The sequence below is a fragment of the Macaca nemestrina genome, chromosome X (genome assembly GCF_043159975.1).
Source record: "Macaca nemestrina isolate mMacNem1 chromosome X, mMacNem.hap1, whole genome shotgun sequence".
Classification (NCBI taxonomy): Eukaryota; Metazoa; Chordata; class Mammalia; order Primates; family Cercopithecidae; genus Macaca; species Macaca nemestrina.
In genome coordinates, this window is record NC_092145.1 from 157,768,814 (window position 1) to 157,789,261 (window position 20,448).

Below are 20,448 nucleotides of genomic sequence, written 5' to 3' on the forward strand. Positions count from 1 at the left end.
CCCTAGAGAACATTCTTTCCACCTCTGAACACCACTGTGTGGAAAAGAACGTGTTCCCTTGGTGATACATAGCTTGCTTTTATCTACTCCCGTCTCCTTGGCATGTGGTTAAAGAAAATGGAAGGACAGGAGCCAGGGAGGGAGAAGGACCTTGCATGTGGGGTTGACAACCTTGGGTCCAGACCTCATGGTCCTGCTCCCTTTACAGTGTAGACTCACCAAAGCCTCCTCATGTCTCCACACTCTGTGTTCTTCATCTGCAAAAATAAGAGCATTTGAGAAGAAGATTTCAGAAGTTATTTCTCAGGCTAAAATCCTAAGATTCTGTTCTAGGGTATTCTAAATTCAAGGTGAACCTCCTCCTAACAGTGATGAGAAAATGACGATGTTTTAGAGATCTTAAAGAGTGGCAGAGAAATTGCTCAGCCTTTGTAAGGAATTCTTTTGTGGACAAATAAGATCTAATATGGTTGCCCCAAATCACTTAGGAAAAAGATATCCTAGTTTAATAGTTAATATTAAGACAGTTATTTGTCTTTCACTTGACACGTTCATATTACTCCTTAGTAAAGACAAGGCAACAGTATATGTCCATTAAATTAAGACAAACACACATAGTTTTCTAATTTTTTTTTATTTCCATAGGTTTTGGGGGAACAGGTGGTGTTTGATTACATGAGTAAGTTCTTCAGTTGTGATTTGTGAGATTTTGGTGCACCCATCACTGAGCAGTATACATTGCACTCAATTTGTAGTCTTTTATCCGTCACCCCCTTCCCACCCTTTCCCCCAGAGTCCCCAGAGTCCATTGTGTATACTTAGGCCTTTGCATCCTCATGGCTTGGCTCCCACTTATGAGTGAGAACATACGATGTTTGGTTTTCCGTTCCTAAGTGACTTCACTTAGTCTCCAAACCCATCCAGGTTGCTGCGAATGCCATTAATTCATTTCTTTTCATGGCCGATTAGTATTTATTTGTACATGTACATACCACAATTTCTTTATCCACCTGTTGATTGATGGGCATTTGGGCTGGTTCCACATTTTTGCAATTGCAAATTGACGAACACACATGATTATGTCACTCCTGGGGTTGCACCTTTGAAAGACACTCCTGGAGGACAGGTGAGTCTCAAAATGGTTCAGGTTAAGGTATTTTCAGAATAGCCCACAAGGGTTCTTGGCTTAGCTTAGGAAAGAATTCAGGGGCAAACCAGAGGTAGAAGAAAACTGCTTTAAGGAAGTGACAGTGTTACAGCTCCGTGACTGCTCCTGCAGAACAGGGCTACCCTGCAGGCAGAGAGGAGCAGCTCAGGGCAGTTTTGAAGTCATATTTTTATACCCATTTATTTTTATTTTTATTTCTTTCCTTGTTGGAGACTGTGCCTCACTCTGTCACCCAGGCTGGAGCACAGTGGCACAATCTTGGCTCACTGCAACCTCTGCCTCCCGGGTTCAAGCGATTCTCCTGCCTCAGCCTCCTGAGTGCCTGAGACTACAAGCATGCTCCACCACACCCAGCTAATTTTTTTGTAATTTTAGTAGAGACAAGGTTTCACCATGTTGGTCAGGCTGGTCTCAAACTCCTGACCTCAAATGATCTGCCCACCTCAGCCTCCCAAAATATATACCCATTTTTAATTGCATGCAGATTAAGGGGTGGATTATGCAGAAATTTCTAGGGGAAGGGTAGTAATCGTTGAGTTATTGCGTCATTGCCATGGAAAGGGGTGGTAACTCCTGGGTATTGCCATGGCAATGGTAAATTGACATGGCACACTGATGGGCGTGTTTGACTGAAAGCTGCTTCAGTCTGCCCTGTTTTAGCTAGCCCTCAATCTGGTCTGGTGTCCAACCCCCACCTCTGGAGTCAAGTCCTGCCTCCTACTTCAACATCATAGGGTTGATGTACATGGAAATTTGGGGTTGGCATGGCTAGGGTCCCAGTCCCAGCCCAGTAACACCTAAGCTGTGTTCTCCTGAGCAAGTTACAGAGCATTTCCAAGTCCCAGGTGCTCTTCTTGGTATATAGGGGTGCAACAGATTAAATTATGACCTCCTCAAAGGTTACATTAAAGTCCTAAACCTTGGTACCTGTGCATGAGACTTTATTTGGAAATAGGATCTTTAAAGATGCCATCAAGAGAAAACAAGGTCATACTAGATGAAGGTGGGTTCTAAATTCTGTATGACTATACTCTCTCTATATAAGGAGAGAAAGATTTAAAGACCCAGGGCGTAGACATTCATGTCATGACAAAGGCAGAGATTGGAGCGATGTGTCCACAAGCCAAGGAATGTCAAGGATTGGCAAGGATAGATTCTACCCAGGGCCTCCGAGGAAGCACCTTGATTTCTGAACTTCTAGCCTCCAGAGTGGTGGAAGAATGAACGTCCGTTTTCTTAAACCACCAAGTTTATGGTGATTTTTATGGCAGCTCTGGGCAATCTCACACGAGTGTTTATACCTAAATCAAGAGGCTGAATTAAGAAGGAAATAAGAGACTTCATCAACGCTCTGGCACATTCTGGGGGAATCAAAGCAGTGCTCCTCCCAGGTTGCTAATGCCTACTTCCCTTTGCTTTCTAGAACTTGGCTGCTCAGGAGAGGCAATGGCTTATCAGCTGTTGCTGAAATTTCCAGACTGCCAGGAGACCAATTGCTATGTCACTCAGTGCTAGCACGTGTGAAAGGAAAATATCCTGGGCCCCCAAAATGACTCAGGAAAACTCAAGCTGGAAACTGCTCAGGGCAAACCTGCCTCCCATTCTAATCAAAGTCACCCCTCTGCTCACTGAGATAGACGTACATCTGATTGCCTCTTTTGGAAAGACTCATCAGAAACTCAAAAGAATGCAACCGTTTGTGTCTCACCATCTGTGACCTGAAAGTCCCCTCCCACTTCAAGTCTTCCAGCCCTTGCTTCAGGTGGTTCCCGACTTTCCAAAGCAAACCAAGGTACTTCTTACATATGTTGATTGATGTCTCATGTCTCCCTAAAATGTATAAAACCAAGCTGTGCCCCGACCACCTTGGGCACTTGTTGTCAGGACTTCCTGAGGCTGTGTCACGGGCACGTCCTTGACCTTGGCAAAAGAAACTTTCTAAGTTAACTGAAAAAACTGTCTCAGACTTTCTGGGTTCACACGCGTTTTGCTGAATTATTGCACCACTCTTGATTCAGTTTCTATGTATTGTTGACAAACATAAACCCTTTTGGTTGGTTAGTGGCCACGTTCAGACTTGTTTCTCTTAATGCACTGTTTCAATGCCTGCTATGTTGCCTCCTGTTGACACAGGGCCTTATATTTAGAGCAAAGCAGCTGGGCAGATGGCACAGGTGTCTGTAGGTGCCTGTTTTCTGGCACGGAAAGACATGTTTAGAAAATGGAAACGAGGCTTGGTGCAGTGGCTCATGCCTATAATTCCAGCACTTTGGGAGGCTGAGGCAGGAGGATCACTTGGGGACAGAAGTTTGAGATTGGCCTGGGCAACATAGCAAGACCCATTCTCTACAAAAGAATAAAGAGAGCTGGGTGTGGTGGTATGTGTCTGCAGTGCCACCTACTCCAGAGGCTGAACTGGGAGGATTGCTGTGGAGCCCAGGAGTTCAAGGCTGCAGTGAGCTATGATTGCACCAGTGCACTCAGCTGTCAACATGAATGACACGGTAACTATCCACACAGGAGGGTCATGAGCTACCAACTTCTTCAGAGGCAACAAATGGTCATCGATGTCCTTCACCCCAGGAAGGCAACAGTATCTAAGACAGAAATTCAGGAAAAGCTAGCCAAAACGGACAAGACCACACAGAGGATGTCCTGTTTTTGTTTTTGTTTTAAATGGAGTCTTGCTCTGTCACCCAGGCTGAAGTGCAGTGGCGCAATCTTTGCTCACTACAACATCCACTTCCCAGGTTCAAACAATTATCCTGCCTCAGCCTCCCAAGTAGCTGGGATTACAGGCATGTGTCACCACGTCTGGCTAATTTTTGTATTTTTAGTAGAGGCGGGGTTTCATGATGTTGGCCAGGCTGGTCTCGAACTCCTGGCCTCAAGTGATTCACCCATCCCGACCTCCCAAAGTGCTGGGATTACAGGAGTGAGCCCCTGTGCCCAGCCAGGATGTCCTCCTTGTATTCATATTCAGAACTCATTTTGGTGGTAGCAAGATGACTGGTTTTGGCATGATTTACAAATCTTCAGTTTATGCAAAGAAAAATGAACCCAAACATAGACTTGCAAGACACAGTCCATGTGAGAAGAAAAAGACCTCAAGGAAACAGCAAGTGGAATGTAAGAACAGAGCAAAGAAAGTCACGAAGACTGCAAAGGCCAATGATGGTGCTGGCAATAGGCAAGGTGGAGACTGGGCGAAAAACAGAAGAAGTAGCAATTCTGCAGTGACATTATCAGCAGTCATTGTGTGGATATTTTACGAGAGAATTAATAAATTATAGACTTTCGGGAAATAAAACAAATTTCAATCAACATTTATCCACAGGAATCCAAAAAAAAGCAGCAAGTGGAATCACCAGTGGGCCTTTAATAATCTGGAACGGTAGATTAATTTATTGGCTCTTAAATGCACTCCTTGCAAACTTGAAAGCACCAAAGATAGTGGTCTCTGGTAGCCTGATTGTAATTATCTCTTCTCATTAGGAGCCTGGGACTGAGAGAGTTCCTCTTCCTTGTCACACAGACAAAATGGGAACACCCCACAGCAAGGCTTCAGCCACATCCTGCCCTGATTCAGTTCTGAGAGTTGGTAAGTCACAGGCATGATGGTTTCCCGGTGTTCCTTCAGGGCGTCGGCCACCTTTTTAATCACAAAATCATGGAGGGGCTCTGTGGCAGGTGTCAGGGGTGTGGACTCCGAGGGGTCCCTGGAGAGATCGAAGAGCAGAGGGGGGTTGTGGTAGGTAACCTGTTCTCCGAAACATCTGCATAACGAGGTGACATAGCAGCCACCAGCTTCTGGTGGCTGGAACACCGGGGTCACATAGTGAGCCTTCCAAACCGCCCCACCTGGAGGAGAAAAGAGAGACTCGTCAAATGATGCGCATTTCAGCCACATCAAAGGAAGTCCTAGCGTTCTATAGCAGGGGCCCCCAATCCCCAGGCCACGAACTGGTACCTGTTCGTGTCCTGTTAAGAACCTGGTCACACACACAGGAGGTGAGTGGTGGGGCGAGAGAGTGAAGCTTCATCTCTGTATTTACAGCCACTCCCTGTTGTTGGCATTACTGCCTGAGCTCCGCCTCCTGTCAGATCAGTGGCTGCATTAGATTCCCATAAGAGCACGAACCCTATCGTGAACTGCCCGTGCGAGGGATCTAGGTTGTGTGCTCCTTATGAGAATCTAATGCCTGATGATCTGTCACTGTCTCCCATCACCCCAAATGGGGCCATTAAGTTGCAGGAAGGCAAGCTCAGGCTCCCACTGATTCTACATGATGATGAGTTGTAGAATTATTTTATTATATGATACAATGTAATAATAATAGAAATAAAGTGCACAATAAATGTAATGTGCTCGAATCATCCCAAAACCATCCCCACACCCCAGTCTGCAGAAAAATTGTCTTCTACAAAACTGGTCCCTGATGCCAAAAAAGTTGGGGACCCCTGTTCTAAACACTGTAGAATGACTATAGTTAATAATAACATGTTACATAGTTACAAACAGCTAGAAGGAGGATATTCAATGTTCCCAACACAAAGAAATTATGCATGTTTGAGATGATGGATGTGCCAATTATTCTACTCTGATCACTATGCATTGCCCATCTCAAAATATCACTAGATACCCCCAATTTTCATGTGCAATGTGTGCATATTATTACGTGTGTGTCACTTTTAAAAAAATTTTAAAACTTCCAATTTCTGGGTCATAAACTCATTTTCTTCTAACACTTTTAATCTTACATTTTATCTTTAGTCTGTCTAGAATTGATTTTTATAAATGAAAGTTTAGCCATGACCGGCCAGGCCTGGTGGCTCACACCTGTAATCTCAGCACTCTGGGAGGCCGAGGCAGGCAGATCACAAGGTCAGGAGATCGAGACCATCCTGGCTAACATGGTGAAACCCTGTCTCTACTAAAAATACAAAAAATTAGCGCGGGTGTGGTGGCGGCGCCAGTAGTCCCAGCTACTCGAGAGGCTGAGGCAGGAGAATGGCGTGAACCCAGGAGGCAGAGCTTGCAGTGAGCCGAGATCGCGCCACTGCACTCCAGCCTGGGCGACAGAGTGAGACTCCGTCTCAAAAAAAAAAAAAAGAAAGAAAGAAAGTTTAGCCATGACAACTTATGCCTACAAAATAACCTGCCCATAGAAGATACGCAATAAGTATTTTTTTATCTCCAAAAAAAAAAAAAAAAGAAAGAAAGAAAGAAAGTAAGCACATCAGAGGCATGCGCCCACGGTGCTGGCTTCTCTTGTCTTCTTCCATCTTCTCAAGGCTGGTCCTTGGGTTTCTTTTTGCCCACAGGTCAATGCTAAATATTATGCAATCCTTACAACAAAATGAGAACATTAGAATCCCCTGGTAAAATGATATACACATTTCCCAGCAGACATCAGTCCTGTTTCTAAAAATGTATATATATATTTTGGCTTTGTTTTTGTTTGAGATGGAGTCTCACTCTGTCTTCCAGGCTGGAGTGCAGTGGCGTGATTTCAGCTCACTGAAACCTCTGCCTCCTGGGTTCAAGCGAGTCTCCTGCCTCAGCTTCCCGAGTAGCTGGGACTACAGGCGTGTACCACCGCATCCGGCTAATTTTTGCATTTTTTAGTAGAGACAGGGTTTCGCCATGTTTGCCAGGCTGGTCTCAAATTCCTGACTTCAACTGATCTGCCCGCCTCAGCCTCCCAAAGTTCTGGGATTACAGGCGTGAGCCACCACGCCCAGCTAAAAATGTATGTTTCTTAAAAGTGTCTCCCTGACTTTATAGGCAAATCTTATGTTCATACATCTGTTTTCTTTATTAAGGTGTAATTGATAAGTAAAAATTGCATAGATTTTCCAGGCACAATGTGATGTTTTAATGTATGTGCATCTGCTGAGATAATTAAGTGAAACCAGTTAGCATCTCCATTACCCCCACCTGCCTTTCTGCAAAAGAGCAATTCTGAGAAACTTCTCCAAAAACATGTGTTCAGTGACAGCCCTGGAATGAAAGGACCGGTCCAGGGAGGAAAGGAAGAATGTGTTCAGGATACACCTGAGGGACCCTGCTCCTGGCAGGGAACAGGAAGCAACGGGTTGAGCACTCACTGTCATCCTTGGGGATCCACCGCACGGCGTGCAGCTGGGAGCCACAGTAGTGGAACAGAAACTCATGTTCCGAGTGCCTGGCGTTGCCCTGCAGCAAGGGCATGAGGTCTCGACCGTCAATGACCCTGCAGAGACACAGACAGTGCAGACAAGGAGAAGGGAGAGAAGGGACGTTTGGTCCCAAGCTACCTGAAGAGTACTTGGTGAAGACTGCGTCATGCCTGAGGGCCAGACGACAGGTACTAAGTCTTTAGGAAAACTCACGCATGCTCTCTGGGAGATTACACTCCAGTGGGTAAGGGAAGAAAGCTAAGCTTTGATCCTGAAATGATGAGGCCGAGGAATGTGACAATGCATGCCCCAAAGGCGAAAAGATCGGATCGCCTTGGCTGTGACACAGAGGCTCTCCGCAGCTCAGCAATTGGTGGCAATTTCATAAATCTGAACTTCATTTGCAATCATATTGCTACCCTTTGAAAAAATTTTATGGAATCATTAAAAGTCACATACTTCTAATTTTATATGAGAAATGGAGTAAATGAACGCACAAACAGAAAACCAAGCACCATGTTCTCACTTATAAGTGGGAGCTAAACACTGGGTACACATGAACATAAAGACGGGAACATGAGACACTGGAGGGCTCCAAAACGCAGGAGGCAGGGAGGAGGGAAGGGTTGAAAAACTACCTGCTGGGTACTATGTTCACTACTTGGGTGACGAATTTGATAGAAACCTCAGCATCACACAATGTATCCAAATAACAAACCTGCACATGGGCCCCTGAATCTAAACTAAAATGAATTTTAAAAATTTATATTAGAGAATAGATCTCATGCCTTATATTAGAAAGCAATAATAATAAAAGCTGCTTTGTAATGGGACACATAATAATACATCCCAGATAAGGATTTTTCTCTTTTTCTTTTTTGAGATGGAGTTTCACTCTTGTTGCCCAGGCTGGGGGCAGTGGCGTGATCTCTGCTCACCACAACCTCTGCTTCCCGGGTTCAAGGGATTCTCCTGTCTCAGCCTTCCGAGTAGCTGGGATTACAGGCATGTACCACCACACCCAGCTAATTTTGTATTTTTAGTAGAGATGGGGTTTCTCCATGTCGGTCAGTCTGGTCTTGAACTCCTGACCTCGGGGGATCTACCCGCCTCAGCCTCCCAAAGTGCTGGGATTACAAGCATGAGCCACTGTTCCCAGTTAGGAATTTTTTTTTTTTTTTTTTTTTTTTTGTCTTGGAGACGGAGTTTTGCTCTTGCTGCCCAGGCTGGAGTGCAATGGCACGATCTCGGCTCAATACAACCTCCACCTCCCAGGTTCAAGCAATTCTCCTGCCTCAGCCTCCTGAGTAGCTGTGATTACAGGCTTGTGCCACCACGTCTGGCTAATTTTGTGTTTTCAGTAGAGAAGCGGTTTCACCATGTTGGTCAGGCCGGTCTCAAACTCCTGACCTCAGGTGACCCATCTGCCTTGGCCTCCCAAAGTGCTGGGAATACAGGTGTGAGCCACCGCGCCCTGCCTAAAAAGGATCTGAGAAGAAATAAAACTATATTTACTATCAGATACAATGATTTCCTATGTTAATTATCACCGAAAAACCTGCCAGAAATAATGAGTAAGATTAGCAAGATCACACAGTACAACATCAACTTTTAAAAATGACTATATATTTGCAATGAATGGCTGGGAATGACATTATTTTAAAAGTATCATGTACTATAACATAAGAAAGCACGAAGTATTTAGGGATAGCATTTTTATGTGAAAAATTTGTATGAGAAAAGCCACAAAGCACCTAATAAGAGAAATAAATGGAGAAATGAACTATATTTATTGATTGCAAAATTCAGTGTTTTAAGACATCAATTTTCTGCAAATTGATCTATAGATTTAAAGCAATCAATTTCAGAAAGGTTTATGATGAAATGAGGAAACTTATTCTAAAATTTACATGGGAACATAAAGATCCTAGAGTGGTTTAAAATTTTTTGAAGAAGAAAATAGTTTGAAGACTCACTACATAACTCCCAGATTTACTATAAAGCTAGAGTAATTGAGACAGTGTAGTGTTGAAATAAGCGTTTCTTTTTTTTTTTTTTTTTTTTTTTTGAGACGGAGTCTCGCTCTGTCCCCCAGGCTGGAGTGCAGTGGCCGGATCTCAGCTCACTGCAAGCTCCGCCTCCCGGGTTCACGCCATTCTCCTGCCTCAGCCTCCCGAGTAGCTGGGACTACAGGCGCCCGCCACCGCTCCCGGCTAATTTTTGTATTTTTTTAGTAGAGACGGGGTTTCACGTGTTAGCCACGATGGTCTCGATCTCCTGACCTCGTGATCCACCCGTCTCGGCCTCCCAAAGTGCTGGGATTACAGGCTTTAGCCACCGCGCCCGGCCGAAATAAGGGTTTCAATGGATCAATGAAATAGGATAGTCCAGGAATTGACCGATACGTATACTGCTTTTCAACAAATGCTCAAAATAGTTCAGTAGAGATAGGACTGTCTTTCAATAAATGACAGTAGAAAAGTTGGATATCCTAATGCAAGGAAAATAAATCTCAGCCTATACCTCAAACCACATTAAAAAATTCACTCAATGTGGATCATAAGCCTAAATGTAAACCTGAAACTATAAAACTTCTAAGTGAAAACATAGGAGAAAATCACTGTGATCTTTTGATAAGAAAAAAATTTGTTTAAGTTTTATCACAAAAATCACAAGTTATAAAAGAAACAAAGATAAATTAGCCATTATCAAAATATAAAACTTCTGCTTTTCAAATGGCAATGTCAAGAAAATAAACATGTGACCTCAGTCCATTAGTGGGGAAAAAGAAGAAAAGAAAACAATTAAAATATTAAATATTAATTTTAAAAAGTTTAGAGCAATAGAACAAATACTTAATGCATGCAGGGCTTAAAACCTAGGTGACAGGTTGATGGGTGTAGCAAATCACCATGGAACATGTATAGCTATGTAACAAACCTGCACGTTCAGCACGTGTATCCCAGAACTTAAAGTAAAATTTAAAAAAAAAAATGTTTAAAAGAAAAGAAAAAGACAAGCCATGGAGTGGAAGAAAATAATCATCCCTTTGTATCCACAGGTTTTTTTTTTTTTGAGACAGAGTCTCACTCTATCGCCCAGGCTGAAGTGCAGTGGCGCGATCTCGACTCATGGCAACCTCCCGGTCCTGAGTTCAAGCGATTCTCCTGCCTCGGCCTCCCAAGTAGCTGGAATTACATATGCCCGCCACCACGCCCGGCTAACTTTTGTATTTTCAGTAGAGATGGGGTTTCACCATGTTGGCCAGGCTGGTCTGGAACTCCTGAGCTCAAGTGATCCACCTGCATCGGCCTCCCAAGGTGCTGAGATTATAGGCGTCAGCCACCGCGTCCGGCCCAGAGGTTCTGCATCTGCGAATTCAACCAACTGCAGATCAAAAATATTTCATACGATTTTCTCCTATTTTTTCACCTAGAAGTTTTATAGCTTCAGGTTTACATTTAGGCTTATGGTCCGTATTGAGTTAATTTTCTAATGTGGTGTCAGATATAGGTTGAGATTTATTTTTCTTGCATTTTGATGTCCAATTGTTCTAGTGTCATGTATTGAAAGACAGTCCTACCTCTACCGAATTATTTTGGGCATTTGTTGAAATGCAATATATATATTGATCAATTTCTGGACTTCCCTCTTCTGTTGATCCACTGAAACCCTCATATCAACACGGCACCATCTTGATTACTCTAGCTTTACAGTAAATTTTGGAATTATGTAGTGAGTCTTCAAACGATTTTCTTCTTCAAAACATTTTAGTCTATTCTAGATTCTTTATTCTAGAAAATCCTATGAAATACTTTTGATCTGCAGCGGATTGAATTTGCAGATGCAGAACCTCTGAGTTCAGACGGATGACTATTTGGTTCTACTTCACGGCTTGTCTTTTTCTTTTCTTTTCAACTTTCTTTTAAGTTCGTATTTAATATTTTAATTTTTTCTTTCTTTTCCTTTTTTCTCCACTAATGGACTGAGGTCACATGTTTATTTACTGGATATTGACATTTGAAAAGCAGAAATTTTAAATTTTGATAATGACTAATCTATCATTTTTTTCTTTTATAGCTTGTGACTTTTTTGATAAATCTAAAAACAATTATTTTCTTATCTGACTATTACAGCAATTTTCTCCCATGTTTTTATCTAGAAGTGTTATAATTTTGGGTTTACATTTAGGCTTACGGTCCTTTTAGGGACGGTCTTGTCTGTACTGAATATGTACAGGCTTTTTCTTGTCATTATTCCCTAAAGGATTCAATATAACAACTATTTTATGTGGCATTTACGTACATTGTATTAGGTATTATGAGTAATCTAGAGATGATTTAATATATACAAGAGGATGTGTGTAGGTGATATGCAAATATTACAGTATTTTATATCAGGGACACGAGCATCTGGGTATTTTGGTATCCATGTGGGGTCTTAAGACCAACCCCCCACGGATACCAAGGGACAGCTGTATTGGTAAACCACATACCTGATAAGTCATTTTTCCCCAACACTTTGATAAACCATTGCATCCTCAGATTCCCATGTTTCTACACATTAGTGGTTTCCTCTGTTTTATCTTTACTTTTCTTTTTTGTTTATTCTACTCTCTTGTTCAGGATCTCTGGTTATAAATCTGTCCATCTCTATTTTTGGTTGTAATTTGCTTTATCTGTTTTCTGTGGTGAGGTGGTGAAACAAATTGTGTTAATTCTAAAAATAAATTACTATTTGGCTTTTAGAGTATTAGCATCCTTCATTTCTGTACAGGTGAGAGCCGCTTTTGAGTTCTTCTTGTTGATTTCATTGTGTTGGGGATTGAAGGAGATGGGAGACAGGTATCCATAGGCCCTCATGCTGCTGGTGTCATAGACAGTGAGCCTGATACTGTGAATTTGCTTTTTGTTCCCTTCTACATAGTAGAGCTATTCTCTATTAGCAAGGATGTATTTAACTGGTCAACGCACATGCCAAAGAAGTCATGAATTCAAATAAAGAGGCTTGGGAGAACCAAGCATAGGAATAACCAAAAAATCAACCTGATGAGTAGTACCCCGCACGCCAACCTGTACGTGAAACTGAGGTTAGGTCTCCCACCACAGTGCCTTAGACATCTTCGCGATTTTCTTCCACTTCGCATTTAACTACAAAGATGGTGCATCCTCTGAGGACTTAGCCTGTGGCTAGTGGAGTCATGGTTGCAGGCAGGAAAGGACAGCTGTACTATACATCTTATCAAGGACACCAAACTCATAACCCTAAACCTCTGATCAAATAAGCGTCTAATCTCATGGCGCAGAATGCACTGGAGTGATGAGTGACTCCAATCAACTCGTTCTTCTTTTTAACATGAGGACAACGGCTGGAACTTGGCAGCAGTTGCCTTCCACCCTCATGCAACGTAGCAATATTGTGCCAGGACATTTCCCTTCTCCCTAACAGGCTGTTGGGCTATGTGGAGTGACAGACTTCTTAAAACAACTATTTCTAAATGGTAGAACATGGAAACTGGGCTTCTCCATAGTTTTTCGGATAGGTTCTTTTTGCAACAACTTCACAGTGGTTTTTTAAATATTTTTTCTGGGCTGGAAACGATGGCTCACACCTGTAACTCCCAACACTTTAGGAGGCTGAGGAGGGAGGATCACTGGGGTCAGTAGTTCAAGACCAGTCTGGCCAACATGGTGAAAACCCATCTCTATAAGAAATACAAAAATTATCCAGGTGTGGCGATGTGTGCCTGTAGTCCCAACTACTTGAGAGGCTGAGGCATGAGAATTACTTGAACCCGGGAGGCAGAGGTTACAGTGAGCTGAGATCGTGCCACTGCACTCCAGCCTGGGCAACAGAGCAAAACTGTCTCAAAAATAAAATCAATAAAAATAAAATATAAAGTATACTTTCTTTCCTGTGTTAGCATCATCAATGCCTAACTTCTTTTCAGACAGAAAATAAAAACGTCTTTATCTAAAGTTCAGTCCCGAAAATTATAAAATAAATTCCAGCCTTAGTGTGTTGACACTATCTACTAACATCAAACATATATTTTTAAATATTAGAAAGGCAAACTTGGGGGTGTGTCTTAATTAGTTCTTGATAGTTTGTTTTTCAGTAAGTTAACCATGACTTCTAAAATATTTTTCTTTTCTGTATTAGTGCCAACAGAACCTAACATTTTTTTGGAGAGGGAGGGGAGAAAATATAAAAATTTATAACAAAAATTTTGAAAACCATGAAATATAGTCTTAATTTCTTTGTCTTATTTTTTTAAGCTGCTTTTCATCCTGATCAATATTCGTTTGACTTTATATGAATAACTAAGTAACAGCAAAACACACAGGTTTTTATCTATCATCAAATACACAGGTTTTATCTATCAATCCAAAATAATTGCCTTCACTGGCTAAAACCAAGTGTAAGCTTCCTTCGTTGGATGGGGGCAACTTTCTTTTTCTTACGAGCTTTGACACATCTGATGGATCTGCTTTTTTCTTGATATAATAAAAACTACTAGAGACTTCTAGCAAAATGGAGTGACTTGTAGTTTCACCAAAGTATTCACATCTTCTAGAATCATTGCAGTAATTCACCTTTGTTTTCTATTGAAGTGTGAAGTCAAATGCAGAAGGAATGGGAATGAAGATGTAATATTTTTAGAGCTTATTCTGACAAAATCAAAATAAAAATCAAATTCTTTCCCTTTTTTTTGTGAGACAGAGTCTCATTCTGTTGCCCAGGCTGCAGTGCAGTGGCAGGATCATAGCTCACTGCAGCCTCGACCTTCCCAGACTCAAGCAATCCTCCCACTTCAGCCTCCTGAGTAGCTGGGACTACAGGTGTGCACCACTATGCCTGGCTAATTTTTGTATTTTTTGTAGGAATTTCACCATGTTGCCCAGGCTGGTCTCAAACTCCCGGGCTCAAGCAATCCACCTGCCTCAGCCTCCCAAAGTGCTGGCATTACAGGTGTAAGCCACTGTGCCTGGCCTAAAAATCAAATAATTTCTGTAAAGGCAAATCCTCATCAGCATCCACAGACCAATATTCCATGAGACTGAGATTCTCCTCAGCACTTTATAAGTCCAAAATATAGCCTATACCAATATCCCAAACTCAGCGCATTTCACTCATATCTTGGAAGATTATTGATTATGATTGGCTCGGTAACTTAAAAAATTGGCATTAGTACTAATACTATTACATAATTTTTTGGAAATGTATTATTTAGCTCAAATTGATAAATACTTTTTTTTCAAAGTAGAAGGAATCTTTATTCTGTTATTATTTTACATAAATTCTCAACAAATTCCCTTACTGGCTAAAGCAAGTAAGAAAAGGGGGAGTGGGTGCCAATTGTGGTGGTTCATGCCTGTAAACCCCCAGCACTTCAGGAGACTGCAGCAGGAGGATCGCTAGAGACCAGGAGCTGGAGACCAACCTGGGCAACATAGCAAGATCCCATTCCTACAAAATGACAAAACTGGTTAGGTGTGGTGGTGCATGCCTGTGGTCCCAGCTGCTCAGAAGTCTGAGGTGGGAGGATCGCTTGAGCCCAGGAGGTAGAGAGTGCAGTGAAATAGGACTGCACCACTGCATTCCAGTCTGGGCAACAGAGCAAGAACTCACTTTTTAAAAACTATGTACATAAATGAGGGATCTTTTTGTTTACAATTAACATTGAGATTTATCCTATTTTTCTTCAGAAATAGATTAGCTTTGTTACATGAAGAAAGAAATATTACAAGAACTCTGTGGGCTTGGAGGAGAGACATAGTTGTGGTTCTAACCTATCTGGATTCCCTTGCAGAGCTGTGATCAATGAACTGTCAATCAATCAGCAGCAAACCTGCCGAGGTTGGTTGCTGCCGGGGAATGCAGCAATGTAGTATGAACGATTTCCTCTTGATGAAATTCAAAGTATTCATGATGGAGTTCAAAGCACCCTCAAACATCCTACCTTCTTCACAGTCTTCCAGATCCTTCACACCAGAGACTAGGATTATTTTTCCCTTTCTTATAGAGATGAGTGAGTTTTACCTACCATGTCTTCATCTCCAAAGCTTCCTGTCTCCATCTTTCTCTCAATTGAAAATGTTAAAATATCTAAGATGGGCCACATTAGATTAGTATCTAAGACTGGTCTCTGACAATATGGGGGTTCCTCAGAAAACCAAAACTAGAGCTACCATGTGATCCAGAAATCCAACTACTTGGTATATACCCAAAAGAAAAGAAATCAACAGATCAGAGGAATGCCTGCACTTCCATGTTTATCACAGCGCTCTTCACGATAGCCAAGCTATGGTTCAACCTAACTGCCTATCAGCAGACAAATTCCTTTTTAAAAAAATGTTATATACGCACAAGGGAATACTATTCACCCCTAAAAAAAGAAGGAATGCCTGTCATTTGCAGCAACATGAATGGAACTGGTGGCCATTATTTTAAGTGAAATAAGCCAAGCCCAGAGAAAGGCAGACATCACATCTTCTCACTCAATGTGGGAGCTGAAAAAAAAATGGTGAAACTTAGGAAGATAGAAAGTAGAATAGTGATGACCAGAGGTCAGGAAGGGGAGAGACGAGAGGAAGATAAAGGGGAAAACAAGAAAATAAATACATTTATTACCACTGAACTGTATACTGAGAAATGGTAAAGATGGTAAATTATATATGTATATTTTACCTCAATAGAAAAAAAGAAAAGACTGGTCTCTGGCGTATGAAGAATGCTGAATAGACACAGTCATATAGGAAGGTAAAACTGTGTAGGTATTAGGGAAAACGTGGGTCTGCCAGGATAGAGTCACTCTCATCTTCTGAGAGGGAAGAAGGGTGAAAATAAGCTGTTGTTAACAGTTTATATGACATCACCTGTCCTGAGGGAGACTTCCTCCTGACACTGAGGCGACAGTTGGTAAAATATCCATTAAACTTGTAGGCTCCTTAATTAACCGTCCAGCTGGTACCTTTCCAGGCCATCGAACAATTCCTGGGACGCGGATTCCACCTTCCCAGCCCCCCATGCCTTTTCCACCTATAAGACAATGCAATTACATTCAATTATTGTGCCTAGTTAAAATAGTCACAGTATTGAATATATTTAAAAGGTAAACTAGTATCAAAAGAGATCACATTTGTATAGTGTCTATTCTATGTGGAGTCCTAGTGGAGTAAGTAGTGCACGTCTACAGAATTATATTTTCCTGTGCTGCTGGTAGGTTTTTGATTAAATAACTAAACATATGTAATATTGGACACTCACATTCTATTTGCATGGCTATTTTCTCTACTTAAAGTGTTCTTATCTCAAATACACACCTACTTCATCTCCAACCTCCCTCATATCTTTGCTCAAAGTAATTTCCTATATTTTTTTAAATTAGTATTTTTCTTGTATCCAGCCCCCAAGATTATGGAACTCACAGTAACCTCAATGAGGCGTGCCTGAACATTTTATTTGAAATGGCAGTCCCACCCCAGAATTCTTTATTCTCGTGTTTTTTCATATTTACTGCCGCCTTCTAATACATCATTAAATTAAATTTTTTAATTAAAGTTTTTAATTTAGTTTTAATTTTTTTAATTAAAATTTTTTGTCGTGGTTGTTTTTTGTTTTGAGATGGAGTCTTGCTCTGTTGCCAGGCTGGAGTGCAGTGGCGTGATCTCGGCTCACTGCAACCTTCGCCTCCTGGGTTCAAGCGATTCTCCTGCCTCAGCCTCTTAAATAGCTGGGACTACAGGTGCCCGCCACCATGCCCAGCTAATTTTTGTATTTTTAGTAGAGGCGGGGTTTCACCATGTTGGCCAGATGGTCTCGATCTCTTGATCTCGTGATCTGCCTGCCTCGGCCTCCCAAAGTGCTGGGATTACAGGCATGAGCCAAAAATTTTTAAAAACAGTTATCATAAGCAAACAGAGAATATCTAACATGCACATGCATGTTTACAGCAATGCAATTCTCAATTGCAAAGATATGGAACCAGACTAAGTACCCATCAACCAACAGGTGGATAAAGAAAATGTGGTGTACATATACCATGGAATTCTACTCAGCTATAAAAAGAAATGAAATAATGTCTTTTGCAGTAACTTGGATGGAGCTGGAGGCCATTCTTCTAAGTGAAGTAACTCAGGAATGGAAAACCAAACAGCCTATGTTTTCACTTATAAGTGGGAGCTAAGCTACAAGAATGCAAAGACATAAGAATCATATAATGGGCTCTGGGACTTTGGGGAATGATTGGGAGGGGGCTGAGGAAAAAAAACTACACGTTGGGTACAGAGTAGATGCTCAGGTGATAGGTGCACTAAAATCTCAGAAATCACCACTAAGGAACTTATCTATGTAACCAAAAACCACCTGTATCCCCAAAACTACCGAATTTTTTAAAAATAGAATGTCTATAATAACAATTTCCACCAAGGATTTGTTTTGGGTCCTAAATACACACTTCAGTGCTACACGCTCTAAAGAGTACACATTCATCACCCTCTGCAAGATGGAGGCAGAGCCTTTACCTCGTTCATACAGAAATTATAATTTCCTACCGAACCCAAGACTGTGGAATCTGTAGTTGCATGAATAACCACGTATTTTCCTATAGAAAATACTTTAAAATCTCTCTCAAGACATATGATAAAATATACTTGACATTTTCCAGATAATTATCTTTGTTTTTCTTTTTCTTTTTTTAATCCTCATTTCACAGATGAAGATAACATTCTTCTAACATCAGGTTACACATTTTAGACCTGGCCAATGTAGTAGCTTATGGACCTATTTTGTGGACTAAATGTTACAGCAGGACATAAAGTCAGTATATGTGAATTTAATCATGAAAATCAAGACAGGCTTCGCTACTTTCTATGCTATACTATATCCTTGGAAGACAGCGTCAGACTTGCTTTTTTTTTTTTTTTTTTTTTTTGAGACGGAGTCTCGCTCTGTCGGCCAGGCTAGGGTGCAGTGGCCGGATCTCAGCTCACGGCAAGCTCCGCCTCCCAGGTTTACACCATTCTCCTGCCTCAGCCTCCCGAGTAGCTGGGACTACAGATGCCCGCCACCTCGCCCAGCTAGTTTTTTGTATTTTTTAGTAGAGACGGGGTTTCACCGTGTTAGCCAGGATGGTCTCGATCTCCTGACCTAGTGATCCGCCCGTCTCGGCCTCCCAGAGTGCTGGGATTACAGGTGTGAGCCACCGCGCCCAGCCCAGACTTCTTAATGATGAAGGATCCCTGGTTTCTGACCTCTATTCTCTAGGAACCACATTCCCCCTCATTTAATCTCTCAATAGTCTCACAAACTAAATGAATGTGTGGATATTTCTTTAAAGACCCCATAAAAGCATCTGCTTGTGCTAACTCCTCATAATTTGATAGGGTTGTCAGAAAGGCATATTTCTAGATGCTCCCTCTACATACATGGCTTCCCTCCACAGAAATGTTAACAAATATAAGACCAATTTTCTTGACCTTGGTCCGATACTTCATTTTACTAAGAGTCAAATTAAACAAACTTGCTCAGGTTTTCAGGCCTCATTCTTTGGCGTCATGCGCTTTAATTATAAGAACCATAAAAAAAGCTTATTCACCACCAGATCACTTGCGTGAGTTCCTCTCCTCACCTTTATATATTCCATTCCATCCACCAAGTTGGGCATGCCCTCGCCTAGCTTCCAAATGCCCTCCATGGTCTGATGTAAAGTAGACAATGGTGTTGTTCCTTAGGCCAAAATCATCGATAGCATCAAGAATCTTGCCTAAAATAATATACAAGAGACAAGTAAAAATAATGACATTATGAGGTATTTCACCCCTAAGTCTAATGGGCATGAGCTATCTAAAGGAAAACAAGGATGGTGTGACCCTTACTATGTCAAAAGCCACAAAAGAAAAGAAATGTGCATTAACAGTTTAAATTGACAAACAACTGAAAGAAAAAAAACTGAGAGGCCGGGTGTGGTGGCTCACGCCTATAATCCCAGCACTTTGGGAGGCTGAAGCGGGTGGATCACAAGGTCAGGAGTCCAAGACCAGCCTGGCCAAGATGATGAAACCCTGTCTCTACTAAAAATACAAAAATTAGCTGGGCATGGTGGCAGAGGCCTGTAATCCCAGCTACTCGGGTGGCTGAGGCAGAGAATTGCTTACACCTGGGAGGCGGAGGTTGCAGTGAGCTGAGATCGTGCCACTGCACTCCAGCCTGGGCAAGAGAGTGAGACTCCATCTCAAAAAAAAAACAAAAAAACTGAGAGCCCAAAATTTTTAAGAAATAAAAGATGACCTGCTTCAAGAAGAAATTACTATGGCAATACAAATCAACATCAGTTGCTACTAATAACATTTAAAAGGGCAAATTCTCCTTGATAATTTCCTTCATGTAGAATGAAAACATTAAACAGAGAAATACAGTTTTTCCCATTGGATATGAAAAGAAGGACTGTGGTGGTATTCTGATGTTGCACAGAATGGCAGCCATGGTTTATGCACCCTCTCTGCTCACGGAAGGCAGACATTGTTACAGAATTTGAGGAGACAGAGGCAAGCATAAGACACTCCCACTGTTGGGTTCACATAATTTATTTGACATATTCTTGCAGATGATTTAGGTAGGTAATTCTTTATCTAACCATTTTCCCTTCCCTTCTTATTTGATATTTTAAATAGAGAATAGGATGACTAGGTGGGGAGAATTAGACTCAATGGGCAAGTGAAAAGAGGAAGAATGTATTCAAAATAAACCACAATTTCAATCATTTTTATAGGAAAATAGCCAAATTCCTAGAGTTCCCAAACCCAGTCTGTATTATGCATAATTATGAAAAAACCTATTAGTCTCAAATGTGTCTAATTCTGTGTGTTCTGCTGTTGGTTATCTCAGAAAACATTACATTAACATTCCTAAGGTACTATACCTTAGAAATTTTCTTCTAGAGCCAAGGCACACAGGTAAGGGCAAGTTAAGAAGTAATTTATACTTTAAAATGCTTTTAAAATTTTACCACAGCACTTTTAGCAAAAAATCGCACTGAAAATTGATTCAAGAGAAAATGATCAATGGCTGCTAAACCTGACATTGAATGTTTGATAAGAACCAAGATATTGGCTTCA

General features: G+C 41.5%; 1 protein-coding gene across 6 annotated transcripts in view; it reads right to left on the minus strand.

Annotated features, from left to right (window-relative positions):
- Positions 1-811: 811 nt before the first annotated feature.
- Positions 812-20,448, minus strand: part of LOC105478263 (arylsulfatase F) — an 84,102-nt gene continuing 64,465 nt past the window's right edge. For all 6 annotated transcript variants that reach the window (XM_071088291.1, XM_071088293.1, XM_071088294.1 and 3 more), the window contains 4 exons: positions 18,963-19,097; positions 16,210-16,372; positions 7,280-7,404; positions 812-5,029 (listed from right to left, as the gene is read on the minus strand). In XM_071088291.1, coding sequence (XP_070944392.1) covers positions 4,647-5,029; positions 7,280-7,404; positions 16,210-16,372; positions 18,963-19,097 — 806 coding nt within the window. In that variant the 3' untranslated portion in view covers positions 812-4,646. The remainder of the gene's footprint in view (positions 5,030-7,279; positions 7,405-16,209; positions 16,373-18,962; positions 19,098-20,448) is intronic.